The sequence below is a fragment of the Macaca thibetana genome, chromosome 19 (assembly GCF_024542745.1).
Source record: "Macaca thibetana thibetana isolate TM-01 chromosome 19, ASM2454274v1, whole genome shotgun sequence".
Classification (NCBI taxonomy): domain Eukaryota; kingdom Metazoa; phylum Chordata; class Mammalia; order Primates; family Cercopithecidae; genus Macaca; species Macaca thibetana.
This window is the reverse complement of record NC_065596.1, coordinates 6,025,394-6,046,442: the sequence shown is the minus strand read 5'-3', so window position 1 is coordinate 6,046,442 and position 21,049 is coordinate 6,025,394. Positions and strand designations below refer to the sequence as shown.

The 21,049-nt window shown below is 54.2% G+C and overlaps 4 protein-coding genes across 7 annotated transcripts in view; 2 read left to right on the top strand and 2 right to left on the bottom strand.

The window, feature by feature from the left end:
* The window catches only part of REX1BD (required for excision 1-B domain containing), a 280,166-nt gene that overhangs the window by 40,647 nt on the left and 218,470 nt on the right, over window positions 1-21,049 (top strand). Inside the window, exon 1 of one of the 3 annotated variants that reach the window (XM_050769777.1) lies at window positions 7,013-7,016. The exons of the other annotated variants lie outside the window; for them this stretch is intronic. The gene's annotated coding sequence lies outside the window, so the exon portion shown is untranslated. Of the gene's footprint in view, window positions 1-7,012; window positions 7,017-21,049 lie in introns of those variants that run through there. 3 annotated transcript variants of the gene reach the window in all.
* KXD1 (KxDL motif containing 1) overlaps window positions 1-21,049 on the top strand; it is a 233,117-nt gene that overhangs the window by 135,367 nt on the left and 76,701 nt on the right. The gene's annotated exons all lie outside the window — the stretch shown is intronic.
* ELL (elongation factor for RNA polymerase II) overlaps window positions 1-21,049 on the bottom strand; it is an 84,752-nt gene that overhangs the window by 31,443 nt on the left and 32,260 nt on the right. Inside the window, exon 2 of the mRNA XM_050769581.1 lies at window positions 2,786-2,833. Within this exon, the coding sequence (XP_050625538.1) occupies window positions 2,786-2,833 (48 nt within the window). The remainder of the gene's footprint in view (window positions 1-2,785; window positions 2,834-21,049) is intronic.
* The window catches only part of LSM4 (LSM4 homolog, U6 small nuclear RNA and mRNA degradation associated), a 223,028-nt gene that overhangs the window by 189,195 nt on the left and 12,784 nt on the right, over window positions 1-21,049 (bottom strand). The window lies entirely within an intron of this gene.

Below are 21,049 nucleotides of genomic sequence, written 5' to 3'. Positions count from 1 at the left end.
CTGCTGTAAGACACCAGAGGGCACTGTGGGGCTGCTCTGGCAGCAAGCCCCGGCCAGCCTGCCCCTGCCCCCAACGTCTGACCCCTGAGAGAATGTCCTGGGGAAGGTAAAAAGGAGGTGGCCAAAGGGTGACCACAGACCCAACTGGGGCTGATGGAGGTGTGGGGTTGTGTCAACTGGCTAGGCTGCAGCCCCTGGGGATTCATTATTCCACGACATCCCACCTAGGGGTGCCCTGGAGGTACTCTGTGGACATAGTTACCATCCACAACCCAGATACTGTAAGCAAGTAAAGGAGATGATCCTCGATGGTCTGGGTGGCCCCACTGAATCAGCTCAAGGCCTTAAGAGGTAAATCGGGGTTTGGCAGGAGGAGGAAGAAACTGCCTGAGGACTGCTCCATCAGCTCCTACTGGGGTTGCCTGAGGACTGCTCCATCAGCTCCTACTGGGTGTCTGCAGTCAGCCCTGAGGGTTACAGACTCCCCAGCCCACAGTCGTCTGAGCCCACTGCTTGCAATGCATCTTTTTATTTTTTTTTTGAGACGGAGTCTCGCTCTGTAGCCCGGGCTGGAGTGCAATGCCCGGATCTCAGCTCACTGCAAGCTCCGCCTCCCGGGTTTACGCCATTCTCCTGCCTCAGCCTCCCGAGCAGCTGGGACTACAGGCGCCCGCCACCTCGCCCGGCTAGTTTTTTGTGTTTTTAGTAGAGACGGGATTTCACTGTGTTAGCCAGGATGGTCTCGATCTCCTGACCTCATGATCCGCCCGTCTCGGCCTCCCAAAGTGCTGGGATTACAGGCTTGAGCCACCGCGCCCGGCCGCAATGCATCTTTTTATCAGCACACACAGACACGCGTCTCCTGGAGGCTCCATGTCTCTGCGGAACCCTGGGCTGCACCTGGAAGCCCACGGATCATCATGTCCACATCCCCACACCCAGCTGTGCAGAGCTCTCGGGCTGTAGATAGAAACTGATTTAGGTACAACATGGTAACTCTAAAAGAAAAAAAAAAAGTTGGGTGCAGTGGCTCACACCTGTAATTCTAGCACTTTGGGAAGCCAAGGTGGGAGGATCATTTGAGCCCAGAAGTTCAAGGCCAGCCTGGGCAACATGAGACTCCGTCTACAGAAAAATAAAAATAAAATTTGTCTAGCATGATGGTGTACACCAGTAGTCCCAACTACTTGGGAGGTTGAGGTGGGAGGATCCCTTGAGCCCAAGAGCTCAAAGCTAAAGTAAGCTATGATCGTGCCACTACACTCCAGCCTCAGCAACAGAGACTTATCTCTTAAAAAACAAAACAAGGCCGGACATGGTGGCTCACCTATAATCCCAGCACTTTGGGAGGCTGCAGCAGGTGGATCACCTGAGGTCAGGAGTTTGAGACCAGCCTGGCCAACATGGTGAAACCCTGTTTCTACTAAAAGTACAAAAATTAGCTAGGCACGGTGGCAGGCGCCTATAATCTCAGCTACTTGGGAGGCTGAGGCACGAGAATTGCTTGAACTCGGGAGGCCGAGGTTGCAGTGAGCCGAGATTACGCCACTGCACTCCAGCCTGGATGACAGAGCGAGACTGTCTCGGGGGTGGGTAGTGGTGGAACCAGCAATAAAGGCTAGAAGAAAAATCAAACCATTCTAAGGCATATTGGGTGGGCTGGGGGAGATGCAGAGTCCTAAGACGGGGGGTCAAGGAAGGTAGACAACTCACCCTTTCTCTCATTCCCTGATTTTTCCATAAGACAGTCATTTAGAAGGAAACATATTTCAATAAAAATGAGGGTGCTAAGTTTCTATGAACCTCTCTCCCAACCAAAATCCAGACAAATGTCCGTGGTCCTTGTGTCCCCTAACGCAGCAGTCCCCTACCTTGTTGGCACCAGGGACTAGTTTCGTGGAAGACAATTTTTCTTTTTTCTTTTTTTTTTGAGACGGAGTTTCGCTCTTGTTTCCCAGGCTGTAGGGCAATGGCGCGATCTTGGCTCACTGCAACCTCCGCCTCCCAGGTTCAAGCAATTCTCCTGCCTCAGTCTCTTGAGTAACTAAGATTATAGGCATGAGCCACAACGCCCGGCTAATTTTGTATTTTTAGTAGAGACAGGGTTTCTCTATGTTGGTCAGGCTGGTCTCAAACTCCAGACCTCTCAAGTGATCCGCCCGCCTCGGCCTCCCAAAGTCCTGGAATTACAGGCGTGAGCCACCATACCCGGCCACAAGACAATTTTTCTATAGATGGTGGAAGGGGGACGGGGAGCCATAGGGGAGGATGGTTTCGGGCTGAAACTGATCCACCTCAGATCAGGCATTAGATTCTCATAAGGAGCACACAACCTAGATCCCTGGCATGCACAGTTCACAATAGGGTTCGCACTCCTGTAAGAATCTAATAACACGCTCAGATGACAGGAGGCAGAGCTCAGGTGGTCATGTTCGCTCACCCACAGCTCACCTCCTGCTGTGTGAGCAGTTCCTAACTGGTCCAGGGCTGGGGGCTGGGGCCCCTACCCTATCAGACTGGAAGCCAGGTGCACATCGCTGCACAAAGGGGGCCACTGGGAGAGGAGAGTTGCCCATCACCCAGGCAGCCTGTGACAGGCACCAGACACGTCCTGGTGTGGCCCCAGCCAAGCGGCTATCCTGGGGGTCTAGAACCCAGCCTTGCGTGGAGGCAGACAGGGCCCAAACACTGCCATGAGCTGCTGCTGTACCCAGTGAGCAAGGACAGAACTGAGACTGTACCAGTCCCAAGATTCCAAATATGAATGATTAAAACAGAAACTCACCCCTTGGCTTCCTTGAAATCGGATAGACGGCCTCAGTGAAACGGAATCCTACAAAAAAAAAGCGTGAGGGGAACGTCAGTAAAGACACTGGGAAACCCAAAGACTCCCTCCCCAGGTACAGAAGGAGCAGGGTGAAGATGGTGTTCTCAAGAGAGGGGAAAGGAAATGCACACACTCTGAAAATTACAGGCAAAGTCACCGGAGCAGGGTTTTGGAAGGATCAGTAGGAGTTCCTCAGATGGACAGAGGGCTGGGGCCACATGACAGGTAAGAATGGGGCCTCCAGACACAGGCAACAGGCTGGCGGCAGGCCCAGGATGCAGGGGTGGGGAGTATGCCATCCTTGGAATCCACCACCAGCCTGTGAATTCACCGGGAAAGAAGGGCAAGGCTCAAGGTGCTCACAGCCCTGCCAGGAAAAAGCAAGGTCAGGTCAAGGTTGACCCTGGATCGTGACTCTCCCAAGGTCCCATATAGGCAAAAGCAGCCCCCTCCACTCTCAGCCCCAGCTGATCCCCTGAAACCACCAACCAGGCTAGGTCCTGTCTCACAAACACTGGCTTTTAACAACCAGGTGGGTGAGCACTGTCTGTCAGAGCAGGTGCAGTGGGGCCACCTTGGAGCCTGGGGTGGGAGCCCAAGGCCTGCAGAGCTCCGCTGCATGGCCTTGGGGCAGCCACATGGCTTTAGGGCAGCAGGTCACTGAGCTTGGAGCAGTGGAATTTCCAAGGAAAAAATATACAAAAGAGCTCAAAATAAATACTGACGCTTCAGCTATTCAGAGACCAGCCTTCTGGCAGTGTCTGAGAAAGAACTGGGATCCAGAGGAGAACTGCACCTCTGTATCTTCTTCCCTCTTCCCAACCTGGGGCCCTAAGCATGGATCTCAGTGTCCCAGATGCTACCCCACAGCGTAGCCCTGGCTGGTCACCATGATCCTCGGTCTCCAAATCCACCCACCCCTGCACCACCTGGCCCCACTGTCCCACTCAGGTCCAGCTCACTGAGATGCCCTCCCACCCAGGCCTTGCTCCTGTCCTCATAGTACCCTGTTCTGGGCTCCGTCTCCACTGCTCAGGTCTCACTCCTTCCCACTCTGGTCTGCCCATAGCTCTCCCCAGAGGACAAAGCACTACTTGAGTCTGGAGAGACCTGTTGGAAGACCCGGGGTAAGCCGAGCAGTTCTACACCTGGGACAGTATCAGAGACAACACCTACCCCATGGGTCTGCCCAGGGTCCGCCCCCTGGAGCCACTCAGCGCCATTTCAGGACTCCAGCTTGAGGTGGCACAGGGCCCTGACCTTTGGAAGGGGTGGGCTCTCCAACTGCCCGCATCCAGTGCCCATCAGCTGGGCATGACAGGAGCTGCTAGGAGCAGGGCAAGCCGCCTGGGACGTGAGAGATGGTTGGCCTCTCAGCACCTGCTCCACGGTGACTCTGAGTCATGGGTCTGCTTGGCCAGTTTAGACCATGCAACTGTATACATATGACATGCATAGGGCCCAGAGTGGGAGGCACCGAGCGCCTCACTTTGGTCTACGAGGAGCCCCCTTCTTTGCCAAGGCTCTCCAAGGATTTTGCCAAGACTCCCCAAGGATTCTGCTGTTCAGGGGAGAACAGAGGGATGGTGTCCCTGCACGCTACCACCACCCAGGCTGTGATGCCCCAGAAACTGCCCCATGCTTCTCAAGCACGCAACCCCTCAACAGGCACACAGGCCCACTCCACAGTGAGCACGATTCACGGGGCAAGCAAGCCACCACTGTCCACGGTGCAACACATCCACGGCCCACTCCCTTGTCCTGCTCCAGGACCAGGAAACACCTGCTACAGTCACAAAGGCCACTGTGCTGCTGCGACAAGGGGGTCTCGTCTAGCGCAGCTCAGGAAGGGCTGGCCCTGTACCCTAAAACACGACCCAACCACCAGCCTGTGCTGCTACTGCAGAGAACAGGGGACCTCGGCCTGGCTGGGACCTTGGGGAAGCAGCTCCTGAGTGACCTTTGCTTAGAATTTGGTTAAACAGGCCAGGCACGGTGGCTCAAGCCTGTAATCCCAGCATTTTGGGAGGCTGAGGTGGGCGGGTAACTTGACATCAGGAGTTCGAGACCAGCCTGGCCAACATGGTGAAACCCCGTCTCTACTAAAAATACAAAAATTAGCTGGGCGTGGCAGCGGGTGCCTGTAACCCCAACTACTTGGGAGGCTGAGGCAGGAGAATGACTTCAACCCAGGAAGTGGAGCTTGCAGTGAGCTGAGATTGCACCACTGCACTCCAGCCTGGGCAACAGAGTGAGATCCTGTCTCAACAACAACGAAAAAGAATTTGGTTAAACACAGACATGAAAAAGAGACCTACAGGGACCAATGAAGGTGTGAAAGACACCGGATGCCATTACTCATCAAGGAAAGGCAAACTGTAACCACAGTGACCTAGATTGACAGCCATAAAAATAAAAAATAAAAAATAAAAAAACATAAAAAAAATAACCACAGAGATAGCACTGTACCCATCAGAGCAGCTAATCTAAAAGAGGCTGACAAGAACAAGTGTTGGCGAGGACCCAGAACCTCTGCCATCGTGGGCAGGAATGGACAAGGCTCAGCCACTGTGGAAGCCGCCTGGCAGTTTTCTAAAAGGTTAAACAAAGGGTTAAACACACCCAGCAATTCCACTCCCGGGTATACACCCAGAAAAACACACTTCCATACAAAAACTTACACCTGAACATTTATAGCAGAATTATTTAGAGTATCCAAAAAGCGGCAGTAACCCAAATGTCCGTCAACTGGCGGAGAGAGAATCAAACGACAGAATATGGAGAACCATGCCAAGTGAAAGAAGGCTGCACATCATGCCACAGGCTGTATGACTCCATTTCTATAAATCCCCAGGAAAGGCAAAACCAAAGACACAGAAAGCCAACTAGTGGGTATCCAGGGCTGGAGGTGGGAGTGGGGAGTGGCCACAGCCGGGTAAGGGTAGAGGGTCAAAACTCACTGACTATGCACAAGATGGGGACGTTTTACAGGATGTTCGCTACACCTTCCCAACTGCCCTCGAGCTCACAGGGGTCATCTTTGTTGACTCGGGGCACAGGAGCAACATTCTCTGACACACACACGGAGAGTTCTGGAACAGGCAGAGGAGAGTCCTGTCCGTTAACCATTTTCAATGCATGAGTGAAAGGGAACTGGCATAAGACACAAGAACCACACAGAGCAAAGGAAGCACCAAGGCAGAATGGCCTGGCCCACTCCACTCAGGGAGCCCCCAAACTCACAGCATCAGTCCTCACAGGCCCAGGGAGCACACAACCAAGGCCAGGTGGGAAGGGTGTTCTGGAGCAGGGAGCAGCAGGGGACTGGAGCAGGGACTCAGTGCAGCGGCTGCAGAGAGCAGGTGGGGCCCGTCTCTCACAGTGCAAACCTCTGCAGAGGGGTCAGCCCGGGGCTAACACGAACACCCTGTCTACTATCCATGCAAGGCCTCTGCATGTGCAGCCGTGAGCCAGGGATGAGGGCTGAGAAAACAGTGATGATGTCGAAGCCCATTAGGGTGACAAGGGACGGGAACCAGTTAGGGTGCACAATCCCCCAAGAACTGTGCCAGGGCAGCCCCAGCTGTGCAAGGCTGAGGGTGACAGGCCTTGAACACACTGGCCCTCCCACCCACCCCGTGGCTCCACACTCCCTGTGGGCCACGCCATCCAGTGAGGCATTTAAACATGTTCTGGTAGCTGACTGTCAAGCGGGTCACCTGCAAGACTCCTTTCTTGCCAAGTTGCTTATCCCCCAAAGGTATGGAGAACAAGACTTCAAGCCTCAGAGGAGAAGGGTTGAGGGGCCACAGAGCCAGCCTTTCTCCATGATGCCAGGAGGGCTGACCTCAAGTGCCTGTCCCCACGAAAGTTGGCCGTCATGATGGCCAGGCTCCTAGCCACTCGGGCTCACACTGTATCCCCACCCTCCAGCAGGAGACCAGGCCCTTGTTAACAATAGAGCAATTCACTCCTAACATCACACACGCATGAGGATGACAGTCCACATAGGACGCATCAAGCCATTAACAGACATGGGCACCAAGGCTAACTCTCGTCTAAATCATGGCCAGCCCTGTGTGGAGCACCGGGCAGGGACCCACCTCATAAGAATGCCAGGCGGCATCTACAAGCAGAACCCTACAGAACATGTGAAGCAGCGGGAAAACGAGACCCCTAAGCCAGGGGGAAAATGAGTCAGCACAAAGAAGTGGGAAGCACAGAGATACCCACTGAACAGACAGGGGCTTCGGGACGGCTACTGTGAACTCGGAATGCTCCACACCTAAAGGAAAACAGCTGAAGAGGAAGACGTAAGGGTATCGTGAGAGAGCCACGAGGGGCTTCTGGAGCTGAAACATGGAGCATCAGAATGAAACGGCCACTAGGTGGAAGTCACAGCAGGCACCACAGAAGAAAAGGGCAGCGAACTTGAAGACAAAGCCACAGGAGCCACCTAGACGAATCCCAGAGAAAGAAGCCTACAGGAAACGAACACCACTTCAGTGACCTGCGGACGACAGCAGGGGATCCCACACACAAGTAACTGGAGTCCTGAGAGTGGGCAGGGGATCTGAGAAAAGAGTGGCCAGAGATCCCCAAATGTAACAAATGCTATAAATCCACAGACCCAAGAAGCCTTGTCAGCCCCCAGCGGGAAAACTACCAGGTTGTGGCGCCTCACGAGCAAATCAGCACAGTCACAACAGTCGCCCCAAGTGCCGAGGTGCCAACACTGCATGCCAGGAGCCATCCCCAAGACTGGAAGGGCATCTTCAAAGTGCTGAGGGAGAAACACCGCCAGACCACAATTCCATGCCCAGTGAAAAGAGAAAGGGAAATAAAGATTCGCTCAAACGCTGAGAGAATCTTCTGTCCGCAGCTGGTCTGCACTGTGAGGAAGGTTCTAGAAGTTCTTCAGAAGGAGGGAGAGTGACCCTAGATGGATTTGCAGAGGATGACGCGGGCACAGTGAATGTGCATGAATGGAAAAGGCTTTTTTTCTCATGATGTTTCTGCAAAAGATCACTCAAGGCATAAATAACGGCCAGGCGTGGTGGCTCACGCCTGTAATTCCAGCACTTTGGGAGGCCAAGGCGGGCAGATCATGAGGTCAGGAGATCAAGACCATCCTTGCTAACATGGTGAAACCCCATCTCTACAGAAAATACAAAAAATTAGCCGGGCGTGGTGGTGGGTGCCTGTAGTCCCAGCTACTCGGGATGCTGAGGCAGGAGAATGGCGTGAACCTGGGAGGCGGAGCTTGCAGAGCGAGACTCCGTCTCAAAAAGAAAAAAAAAAGGCATAAATAACAGTAGCGAGGCTGGGGTTTTGAAAGTGGGGTGCTAAACAGATGGTGATGCGAACACAAGGACAGGGAGTGGGGGGATGAGAAAAAACACAGAAAGCAGCTGGGCTGCAGTGCCCTGACAAGCCAATCGAGGGCCCCAGGGAGGTGAGTGCCAGCTGCAGACAGGCAGAGCCAGCTAGGTCCCTTCATGGTGGGACCAGCTGTCGCCCTCTGTGCTCACCAGCCTGGCCCAGTGGGGACTCCTGACAGCGTGTGGCCCACCACACCCTCTTCTGGATGCTCCCTCCAGAGCCGACATACATGGTGTCATGGCCGAACCCTTGTCAGGGGGCCCAGCACCCTGTTACCTCATCTGTGCAGCAGGACAGAGGGGCAGGAACAGCCTGTGGCACAGGTGATTTCCCTGTTGCCTTAGAAGCTTTGGGGTTGGCCTCAGGCCACACTAATTAACAGGGTAACTCAGTAGCACATGACATCTGCAGGGTGTTGCCCATCTCACACCCAAGAACACCTGGCAGGGGAGAGCCATGCCTCAGGCCACCGCTTGCCCAGTCTCTGCAGAGTCTCTGTAGACCCTCTGAGGGGTCCTATCATCCCCACTGCAGGGTCAGAGGTGACAACCTTGCTTGGGCCCCACACTGGTAGACAAGTCCTCTCAGGCCCTTGAGTGGCAGAAATCCATCTTTCTTTTTTTCTTTTTTTTTTTTTTTTTTTTTTTTGAGACGGAGTCTCGCTCTGTCGCCCAGGCTGGAGTGCAGTGGCCGGATCTCAGCTCACTGCAAGCTCCGCCTCCCGGGTTTACACCATTCTCCTGCCTCAGCCTCCTGAGTAGCTGGGACTACAGGCGCCCGCCTCCTCGCCCGGCTAGTTTTTCGTATTTTTTAGTAGAGACGGGGTTTCACCGTGTTAGCCAGGATGGTCTCGATCTCCTGACCTCGTGATCCACCCGTCTCAGCCAGAAATCCATCTTTCATTACCCAGCATGAGGTATGGAACTGGAAAGTCACCCCCTCTGCTGTACTTCGGGCCAGGGCCCCAGGTGGGAGTTGGGGAGCCTGGTAGGGTTGCCACAGCTGGCCTGATAAAGTCAGCAGGTCAGCTGGGTCTTCAAGGCTGGGCAGGCAGGCACTGAGCTGTGCTGAGGCTGGCATTCCCCAGACCCAACTGGACTTCATACCCTGACTCGGAGAACAGACCTCAACACAGCAGGGCAGTGATGCCCGCGCCCTGCAGTCGCTTGGCCTGGCTGCTCACTGGGGCTGCTGAACACAGACTGGGAGACTCCTGCAGGCAGCTCTCCCTCAATGAGGACACTCCCGTAAAGACAGCGATGCCTTCGGGAGAAAGGTTGAGGATGCAGGGCGTGGGAGGCAGCGAGAGCCCTCAATGCTGAGACAGGGGAAAGGGTGAGGAGGAACGTCTCCAGGGCCAGAATCCCCTGATCCTCTCCTCTCCAGCAAAGAACACTTCAAGGGATGAAGCAACAGGAAGTGGCTTACGAAATCCACCTCCAGGTCAAGTGACCAGTTTACAGGAAGTGTGGTGAGTGAATCTTCCCCAGGGCACGAGGCAACTTCTGGAGCCTTCTGGTCCTCACCACTGGGGGCTGAGACAGTCCCCAGCATCTGGCTCGGGGGAGGCCAGGGATGATGCTCAGCGAACACTGTAGGCAACACAGAACCTCCTGCCCCAAATGTCAAGCAGTGCAGGGGCCGAGAAGCCTTGGGCTGACCCTGCCACGGGAAGCGACCATCAGAGCAGAAAGCAGAAAAATCTATGGGAAAAAAGGCCTGCTCCCTTCAACAAATACAAATGGCATGACGGGGAAAGGACGGAGGGTATAAATTGCTAATGGCTGGAAAAGTTATGGGAATAAGAAGATCTCTAGGATTGCTGGCCGGGCACGGTGGCTCACGCCTGTAAACCCAGCATTTTGGGAGGCTGAGGCAGGTGGACTGCTTGAGGTCAGGAGTTCAAGACCAGCCTGGTCAACATGGTGAAACCTTGTCTCTACTAAAAATACAAAAATTAGCCGGGCATGGTGGCATATGCCTATAATCCCAGCTACTCAGGAGCCTGAAGCAGGAGAATTGCTTGAACCCGGGAGGCGGAGGTTGCAGTGAGCCGAGATCACACCACTGCACTCCAGCCTGGGCAACAGAGTGAGACTCTATTTCAAAAAAAAAAATCTAGGATTGTTTTAAAAACACTCTAGCAGTTGGCCGAGCACAGTGGCTCATGCCTGTAATCCCAGCATTTTGGGAGGCCGAGGCGGGCAAATCACGAGGTCAGGAGATCGAGACCATCCTGGCTAACATGGTGAAAACCCGTCTCTACCAAAAAAACAAAAAATTAGCCAGGCGTGGAGGCAGGTGCCTGTAGTGCCAGCTACTAGGGAGGCTGAGGCAGGAGAACGGCGTGAACCTGGGAGGCAGAACTTGCAGTGAGCCCAGACGGCACCACTGCACTCCAGCCTGGGCAACAGAGTGAGACTAGGTGGTAAAAATCAAACAACAAACAAACAAAAAAACAAAAAACGCTCCACAAAGACAAAAACTAGAGAGAAGGCACAGCGAAGAGAAGAGACACACAGATGGATGGACGGGGCCCAATCTGGCCAAGTCCCAGGATACCTGCTACCGGCCTGCGGGACAATGAGGCCCAAGGCAGCGGGTGCCAAGGCTGCCCCAAGGACACACAATCCTTCCCACCACCCTCCAGAAGCACCCACTCAGAAGTGCCCACTCTCCCCAGGCAGCACGTTCTCCCTACTGTCTACTGGGCAAGGCCTGCTACCCCACCCCCGACGCAGGAAATGACAGAAAGGAAGGCATCTGTTTCTTCTTCAGAAGTCCATCTTGCTGACTCTCCCAAGCACCAGCGTCAGCACACATGTCCTGATCTTACAGGCTGGGTCACCCTGCCAAGCCACGGCGTGTGGTCCAGCAAAGGGAAGGTGAAGTCCTGGGAGGAGCCCTGGCCGATGACCTCCCCACAACAGGCCCCCCCTTTCCAGTAAAGCACACATGATTGGGAAACACTATTCAGGAATCCTCCCTGAGACTTCCTGGCAGAACTGGAGCAGGACACTGAGGCCACAGAGAGTTTAGACAGTGACTGAGTGGGGCTGTCTCCATGAACTACAAAACAAAGGAAGACCTGCCCAATGGGCTTGGCTGGCTCAGGGACAGGCTTGGCTGGCTCACGAACAAGCTAGGGAACTTGGACAGACACACTGCGGACCTCACTGGTTCCAGCCGAAGCAGCCAGGCGGCCACGGTCAGGGCAGAGCAGCGGGCAGGACCCATGGCAGCTCCTCTGCCAGCCTGGGAGGACAGTGGTGTGTTCAGCAGGCTGGGTGGGACTGCAAGAGCAAGAAAGGGACTCCAACTGGCTACAAGCCAAGTGTAATTCAGTGGCTGGCATAGCAAGTATTTTTTTCTTTCTTTCTTTCTTTTTGGAGACAGGCTCTCACTCTGTCACCCAGGCTGGAGAGCAGTGGTGTGAATACAGCTTACTGAGGCCTCGACCTTCTAGGCTTAGGTGATTCTCCCGCCTCAGCTCCTGAGTAGCTGGGACCACAGGTGCACACCACCACACCTGGCTAATTTTTCTATTTTCTGTAGAGACAGGGTTTTGCCATGTTGCCCAGGCTGGACTTGAATGCCTAGGTTCAAGCAACTCAACAGACTCAGCCTCCCAAAGTGCCAGGATTACAGGTGCGAGCCACTGCACTCAGCCCACAGCAGATATTTCTATCTACATTCACAAAGGTGCACAGAAAGCTTATGGGAAACGTTTTTTCAGAAACCTTGTAGACAAAAATATGCAGATTGCCCAAAACTGTGGCCTCCACACACTCCACGCATCTTGCTTGCTTTTCCCAGGTGAGCGTGTTGAGCAGGCCACCTTCCTTTCTGCCCAGTTTCCCCACGTCCCCACTCGGAGCCTGACCCTTCCCGCCACACCCTCAGCAATCCTGGATCTGTTTTCTGTCCCTATGGTTTTGCCTTTCCAGAAAGTCTTATCGATGGAATCACACAAGATGAGTTTCCTGTGGTCCTTGCAACAATGAGCACAAACTTGCGGCTTAAAACAACCGAAATTGGTTTCTCTCATGGATTGCGGGTCAGAAGTCTGAAATCCAAGTGTCAGCAGGCTCCCTCCTTTTGAGGGCTCTAGGGGAGGACCTTTCCTGGCCTCTTCACCTGCTGCAGGCTCAGGCACTCCCTGGCTTGTGGCTGCATCACCCTAATCTCTGCCCCTGCAGTCATGCGGCCTTCAAGTCCTCTTCTGTGGGCATCAAATCTGTCCCTCTCTTACCAGGACACTTGTGATGACAAACAGTGCCCACCCAGATAATGCAGGGTAACCTCCCCATCTCAAGAGCCTTAACTTAATCTCATCTGCAAAGTCTCTTTTTCCACAGAGGGTTATACTCACAGGTTCCTGGAATCTGCTATGGCCATGATTCAGTCAACCACCTACTCAGCATGACGCTTTTGAGATCTATCTTGTGCACTGCCCCGCTGTATAAATATGCCACCTTCCCATGCATCCATTTGCTGGATGAAGGGCACAGGTTGTTTCCAGTCTGGAGAATTAATGAATCAAGCAGCTATAAATACTCACGGACAGGTTTTTCTGTGGACATGTTTTCATTTCACTTGGTGAACACCCAGGAGCCTGACTGCTGGGTTAGAGAGGTATATATTTAATTTAATATGAAACTGCCAGGCTGGCTCCCAAAGTGGCTGTTCCATTTTGTACTGCCGCTGGCAATGAATGAAGAGTTCCTGTTGCTCCCGTCCACATTAACATTTAGTGTTGTCGGCTTCTTTAAAATGTCAGTCATTCTGATAGGTGTGTGGTGCAGTGACAGCTCATGGAGGTTCATGTTTGGGTTTCCCTGTTGATTAAGCATGTTGCGCACCTTTTTACAGGCTAATGTACCATTCTTCTAGCTTCAGTGGTGAAGCTGTCCAAATCTTTATACCATTTTTAAAAACTGGGTCATTTTCTTACTGAGTTTTCAGGGATTTTTATATATGAGAGCTTTATCAGATAAATTTTACATTTTTCTCCTAGTCCATGGCTTGTCTTTCCTTTTGTTTTTTTGAGACGAAGTCTCGCTCTGTCACCTAGGCTGAAGTGCAGTGGTGTGATCTCAGCTCACTGCAACCTCTGCCTCCTGGCTAGAAGCGATTCTCCTGCCTCAGCCTTCCAAGTAGCTGGGACTACAGGTGCCTGCCACCATACTCAGCTAAATTTTTTGTATTTTTAGTAGAGACAGGTTTTTACCATGTTGGCCAGGCTGATCTCAAACTCCTGACCTCAAGTGATTTCAGCCTCCCAAAGTGCTGGGATTACAGGCGTGAGCCACTGCACCTTGCCTGTCTTTCCATTCTCTTAACAGTATCTCTCAAAATACAGAAGTTCTTAATTTTGATGAAGTAGAATTTTTCAATTTTTTTCTTTTATGGGTCGGTCTTGATTTTGTGTCTTAGTTCCTCCCATCTTTTTTGTTGCTGTTGTTTTGAGACAGGGCCTCACTCTGTTGCCCAGGCAGTGGGCAGTGGTACTATCACAGCTCACTGCAGTCACAGTCTCCTGGGCTCAAGCAATCCTCCAGCTTATCCCCAAGTAGCTGGGACTACAGGCATGTGCCACCATGCCCAGCTATATATATTTTTTAACTCTTTTGTAGAGATGGGGGTCTCCCTATGTTGCCCAGGGTGGTCTCAAAACTCCTGGGCTCAACCGATCCTCTCACCTCAACTTCTCATAGTGCTGGGATTACAAGTGTGAGCTTATAATCCACACTCCCATCTTTTTATAAATAGCTCTATTTTAGGAAAATCCTCCAAACTGCCATTCTTTACCAACTCCCCTCTCCCCTTCCAAACTAGCAGCTCTGGGTAACTCCTGCACACACCCGCAGCAGCCACAGCCCCCCGTGAAGGGTCTCCCAGATTCCTTCATCTGCATGCGCTCTGGGTCACGACCACAGATGCTCCCTGGATATTCCCTGGATGCCACCGCCCACCTGGCAGTTGCAGTGCAGGGTTTTCTTCCAGAAGGCACTCAGCAGGTGAGCAGAAAGTGGCCTCTGTAGTCATGGGAAGGCCCTCAGATCCATTCCTGCATCATGGCTGGGGGTGGGGGAGCTGCTTGAACTCCCTGTCCATAGAAATCACAGCCAAATCACATGCGAGGACTCGTGGTACCACAGATGGCCAGCCTCCATCACTAACCCACTCCCATCCTAAACTGCATGGGATCGGGTTCTGGTTGTTACAACTGAGGAAAATAAGGTACTAAGAGAGGACAAGGCTGCCCGAGGTCAAAGCAGACTTCATCCCAACCTCAAAACCGAGCCCTGGGGTCCCCATGAGGATTTCACAATTTATCCAAACTCACATGATCCCAGGGTAGCAGGATATGACAAACGTTTACTACACATTTCTTCAAGTTATAGTGCTTCTATGTCCCTGAGCCCCGCTTCATCAGAGAGACAGAAGTCTCCCTCCAAGGGAGGGACAAGCACCCTGCCTACCCTGCCCACCCTGCCTGCACCTGCATGGGTCATGCTCCAGGCACAGCCCAGGCCTGCTGCCAAGAGAGTGCATCTCAGAGCCATGCAACCCACGCCTGGCACAAGCCCTCTTGCCAACACCTTAACTTTGCCTTTCCCCCTTATTATTCCACCTTTTGCATCTGCCTTTCTTCAAACAGGAAAAGAGGCTGTCGCATGTGGGCATGTGGGCACCTGCTGCACACCCCTGGGGCACCTGGACCACAGGGTCAGGCCCCTCGTCCCCTCTAGTGCGCTCCATAGAGTCTGAAACAGAGCGAACCTGCAAGTGCCAGTGTGACAGGCACAGAATCCCCTTTGGCAGCCAGACGCTGTGGTGGCTCACACCTGTAATCCCAGCATTTTGGGAGGCCGAGGTGGGTGGATCACTTGAAGTCAGGAGTTCGGGACCAGCCTGGCCAACATGGTGAAACCCCTGTCTCTACTAAAAATACAAAGTTTGGCTGGGCGTGGTGGCAGGTGCCTGAAATTCTGGCTACCCGGGAGGATGAGGCGAGAAAATCGCTTGAACATGGGAGGGGGCGGTTGCAGTGAGCCAAGATCACACCAGTGCACTCCAGCCTGGGCAAGAGTGAGACTCAGTCTCAAGAAAAAAAAAAATGTATTAAAAATTAGTGCGGTAATGTGCACCTGCAGTCCCAGCTACTCAGGTGCTGAGACAGAAGGATCACCTAAGCCCAGGCGATCGAGGCTGCAGTGAGCCACAGTTCCACCAATGCACTCTGGCAGGGGTGACAGAGAGAGATACTGTCCTAAAAACAAAACAAAACAAAACGGGCAAGGAAGCACAAGAGGCTTCACAACCAATGCTCTTTTGCCTCCACCTGTGCTCCTCAAGAGAAGTGCGAGCATTTGGAGGGGTTTTGTTTTTCTTTTTAATCATTCACTAAAACTCACCAACAACAGGTACTGGACCTAAGAATTTCTTTTTTTTTTTTTTTTTTTTTTTGAGACAGAGTCTTGCTCTGTCGCCCAGGCTGGGGTGCAGTGGCCGGATCTCAGCTCACTGCAAGCTCCGCCTCCCGGGTTTAGGCCATTCTCCTGCCTCAGCCTCCCGAGTAGCTGGGACTACAGGCGCCCGCCACCTCGCCCGGCTAGTTTTTTGTATTTTTTAGTAGAGACAGGGTTTCACCGTGTTAGCCAGGATGGTCTCGATCTCCCGACCTCGTGATCCGCCCGTCTCGGCCTCCCAAAGTGCTGGGATTACAGGCTTGAGCCACCGCGCCCGGCCTGGACCTAGGAATTTCAAACGGAAGGCCCCCAAGAAGCAGCCCTCTCACCAAACCTGCCCTCTGCCCATGGTCTGCAGTGCCAGACAATAACTGCTTTCCCCCAGACAACAGTGACCATGATCTGATCACATCTGACAATGGAAGAAGCTAAGGGACTGACCTAGGTCACTGGGGTCCTCCAGGGCACAGCATGGGCCTCTCCTAGCCCTGGGTTCCTGACACTTCTGAGGTGAATGAGAACGATCTAGGGCCTGATATGGGCCATCCTCTCATCAGAGACCGGGCCAGGCCTCTGTGGGGGTTGGGTCCCTGAGAATGCAGCTCTGTCCTGCCACTGTGCTTCCTGCTCAGGCGGCTAGGAGGTCCCACACCCCATTCACCTCCATGGGACTATTTGGAGCCCAGCAGACGCGGCCCATGGGCTCTCCTGTCCCCAGGAGGCCCCTCCAGGCCTCCATCTCAACTCCCCTGCAGACAAGGCCATGTGTGTGCCCTCGACCTGTCAGACTCTAGGGCCACCTCACTTTTGCACCTTCCAAGCTCAACTGCTGTTAGAGCGCCTCCTTTCTGCCACGCTCCCAAGGCTGCCCGTCCTCAGCCTCACCACAGAGCAGACCCGCCCCTTCTGATGAGCCTCAGCGTACCCAAGCGTTCCAGCTGCCTCCACCGCTCCCCTGAAAACAGCTAACACTCCACTATGGGAGCCCATCTCCTCCCAGGGCCAGGGAGAACAGGGAGACCAGTACTGGCCCCCAACCCAGGGAAGGCTCATCTTAGAGGCGAGATTCAGGCCTAGCCCAGGGTGCCCCATGAGGCCTGGTAGTTGAAGGAGGCAGAGGGTATCCCTTGCCCAAATTCATGCCACATTCACAGTCATTGGGAAAGCTACAGGGATGGGCCGGGCACGGTGGCTCATGCCTGTAATCCCAGCACTTTGAGAGCCGAGGCGGGTGGATCACGAGGTCAGGAGATTGAGACAATCCTGGTTAACATGGTAAAACCCCATCTCTACTAAAAATACAAAAAATTAGCCAGGCGTGGTAGCACACGCCTGTAGTCCCAGCTACTTGGGAGGCTGAGGCAGGAGAATCGCTTGAACCCAGGAGGCAGAGGTTGCAGTGAGCGAAGATCGCGCCACTGCACCCCAGCCTGGGCCACAAAGCGAGACTCCATCTCAAAAAAAAAAAAAAAAAAAGGAAGAAAGCTACGGGGATGAAAACAGTAAGGCGCTCTCCTGGATGCACCACGAAGCCCCTCAGCCACTGTTTCTCCCTGAGAGACCGTGGCAGGAAGCGACAAGCCCCACAGCACAAACACGCCAAGGCTACCTCCTCTGCAGAGGGGGCTACCCCTCGGGTGGGAGCCCTGCAACCTGGGAAGGAATCTGGGGAGGGGCTTCTGTGTGAAGCTTAGCTAAGGGCCCCGAGGGCGGTCAGTGTCAGGCATTGGCTCAACAGGTGCAGGAAGAGAGGCTGCTGAGCCCCATTTCTAACAGTCTATGTACAACAGACCCACCCAAGATGTACGCTGTGACCCAGAGTGGGGGTGCGGTCCTGGGAGTGTCCACCGTGGATGAGACCCAGGTCAGAAGGAAATGGTAGCTTGCCAAGCTCCCGAGGCACACACTCAGGACCCAGGAGGATCGTCCTTCCTCCTCCGGTGGTCGGCCACACTCACCAAGGCTACCCCTGAGGCCCTTAGAGACCCAGGCGGTTCTGAGAAGGGACCGTCTCTGTAGCAGAAACCACGCCCTTCCACAGGGCCCCTGTGTCACGTCAGCCGCCTGGGTGATTCACAGCTCAGCACCAGACTCGGCTCTTAGTGCCTTGTCTCACTGTCTGCCCACCATGCCCTCTGCAAAGCACCCTCTGCAAAGCACCCAAACCCCTGTCCCAGAAGACAGGCACAGATCACAGAAAAATAAAAGAGGCTGCCGAGAGAATCTGGCACCCTTCAAGGCATGACCCGTGGCCCCCAGCCAGGACCCACTGCAAGGGTGCTCTTAGGTCCCCTTCCCAGTTTGAACCTGCAACCTGGGAGCTGCTACATCAGGACCCCAGGGATGTGACCTTGCTAGCCACAAAGGTGGGCATCGGGTCCCGCCTGCCACCTCACCCACATGCGCCTCTGCAGTCCACCAAAGCCTCCCAAGATGCTGGCCTCCACCATCAGCTACAGGCCATGCTGACACCTCTGATGCTTCCACCACTGCACAGTGGGTAAATCCTAATCACTCAGGAACACGAAGAAGGCCCGGTGCGTATAGACCCTGCTGCTCAGACCCCGCTACCCACCGGAAGACCCCCTGAGAAAGGAGTAACTGCTTCTGAGCCAATGCCCATATGGGCTGGCATTCCCCATAAAAACCCATCGAGGGCTCCAGAGGCTTCTCGGAACATCTGGACAAGCCAACCACCCCAGAGAGCAAGGTCACCCCTCAAACGGGCAGGCCCAGTGAGGACAGAGCAAGCATAATAAACGTGTCCTGAGGTGGGCATCAAGGAGGTGCCATGACAGCCAGGCCTCAGTCTTCCTTTGCACTTGAGGAGCAGCCGGGCTTGGGGTACAGCTGCCCTCAGCATGACCATGAGCTACCCTGAGCACTTAGGATGCGCTCAGATCCCAGAATGTGCTGTCTAAGGAAAATCCTCCACCTTGCTGGGTCTGACAGAGAGGCAGCTGCATGAAACCAGCGCACTTTTAACTTTTGAGACAGAACCTGATGTGGCCACCGCCAGGCTGCACTGGCCCCTCAGGGAGGCCCTAGGCCAGATAAGCACTGCCTGCGTTTTCCACTAAGGAACATCTCTGGGACGAGGACCGCTGCAGCTGCCTGATGTTCAGGTTCATCAACAACATCGCCAAGTTGTTCCTCTGAAGAGAATGAATCAGTCCCTTCAGATCCTCATCCTCCTGAAAGTTGAACACGTGGCTTCTAACAAACCCAGGTGCTTACCTTCGGAACAACAGGATCTTCTATTACCCAGAAAAACAAAGTAGAGCCTTCCCAGTACAATCTGTACTTTCAGACTCTGAACACTCAGGAGCTGTGCTCAGAACCCAGCTGGCAGGGCCTGCTCTGCCCATCCAGCCGTGGTCCCAGCCACTAGACTCTAACCTACCCTGACAGGAGCCCTGTGCCTGCCGGCTCTGCCTCACTCTGGCCACAACCAGGCTGGCAAGTGTCCACTGTGGTCCCTGCCCAGTAATAACCTCAGCAGTGTGGTGTGGTGTGGGCATCCTCACCTGGTGGGCCCATCCTGACAAACATGCCTAAAGGCACCTGGCAGGTGGGTCCCAGCCCGCCTCTCCACCTAGGTCTTATCTCACAAAAGGATCGGCTCTGTTATTGGGTTAGGTTGTGGGTAAGCATACACCAAGATCCGCCAACTGACTTCTTCCCAGAAAGATGCCTGTACTTCAGAGCAAAGAGCCTGACAAGAAATGTCACCAAACTGGACTCCTCCCCACCAGCAGCACAGAACCCAGGGCACAGCTCCCACAGAGCCTGAAGGAGACCACACAGCAGGAAGTGTGTGGCACTGCCAAGCTGGATAGGAGCTGCAGAGGCAGCCTGTGACCAGCGGGGCACCTGCTGGCCAGGGCTGGCACAGGGCAAGTCCCCAAACCTCAGCGTATCCAGGAGGCGCTGGGGCTCAGGATCCAGGGCTCTAGGGAGGGGGTGCATGCTCCCAGCATCCACAGGGCGGGGGCTTGAACAGAACATGCTCTGCCAGGTGCTCAGCACCCACACACCCTCAAAAGCCGGATCACAGGGACCTTCTATGGACCAGGCTGTGCATCTTGAGGGCCAACTTTAAGCAAAGGAAAGTCTGATCACAGGGACCTTCTATGGACAGGGCAGTGCATCTTGGGGGCCAACTTTAAGCAAAGGAGGAGACCGAGGCTCAGGGAAGCCAGGTGCCTTGCTTAAGGCCCCCAGCTCAGTAAGTGACAGAACTTGAGCTGAAACACAGGACTCTCCCAGAATGACGAGGCAGTGGCACCCTGCTATGTCAGGATGTGTCTTTTCTCCTTCCACACTGACAGATCAACTCTTCACAGGCACAGGTCATGCGTCCTGGACCGGCTGACCAGCGTCCTGAACTGAAGCGGTGCAGGCGCAGGTCCCTGCATGTGCAGACCCACTTTCGTCATCCCGCCTGCAGGGGGTGTGGAGGAGCCCTGCCTGACAGCCCAAAGGAGCCGGAGTCTGAAATCTCAGCTGCTCTTTTTACAGAACGTTTTGTCACCTGCCTTCAAATAAAAGCACCCGATTTTGGCTCAAGGTGACATGGACTGGGTATTTGCCTAGAAGCTGACACACACCAGAAAGCAGGAAGCAGCAGGAGCTCTGCCAAGCGTGCTGTGGATCTAGGTCAGAACACAGTGCAGGTGTGAGCGAGGGGGCGTCCTCCCAAGCACTCTAGCACAATTCCAGAAGTTTCAAGAGAATGCTGAAGTTCAGCCAGGTCAGATAACCACCCCACTGCGGACAGGTTTAGAGAAAGTCATGCAGGCCTAGGCAGACCTCGGGCTGGCCACCCCCGGCTGCTCCCATCCCCCTCATGTTAGCCCCTGGTTCCCCCAACCACCACTCACTCCCGCTGGGACCTCACGAGCCCCAGGTTCTTGGTTGCTGCTCCATTCAAGCCCTGAGCCTCTCAGGGCCAGCTCTGGCACCTTCTCTAGCTTCCTCACAGGGGAATCTTACCCAAGTATCCATTGGATCACGCCCTGCACCGCCCAGCTGCCTGATAAGGCCAGCAGGCTTAGCTCTGCAGCCCCCATGGTACTCACACTCAGTGCTGTGTGACCCCTTTGCCTACTGCGGTCTAGATCCTCCTGGGATCCAGCCAGCTGACACCTCCCCCAAGGCCTCATCAGAGAAGCCTTCCGACTGTGAGGGCTCACTGGGGCCCCAGCCCCTGGCTGTGAGCATCTCACCGATTGGGATGCTGGGATGCGAGGTTGGTCTCTTCCATCTAAAAGGGAGTTCCAGGAGGAGACAGTCCCTCCTGTTTCTGCTAACCCCTGGGGCTGATGGCCTAGCACTAGGACAACAGAACAAGGGCTTAGATACG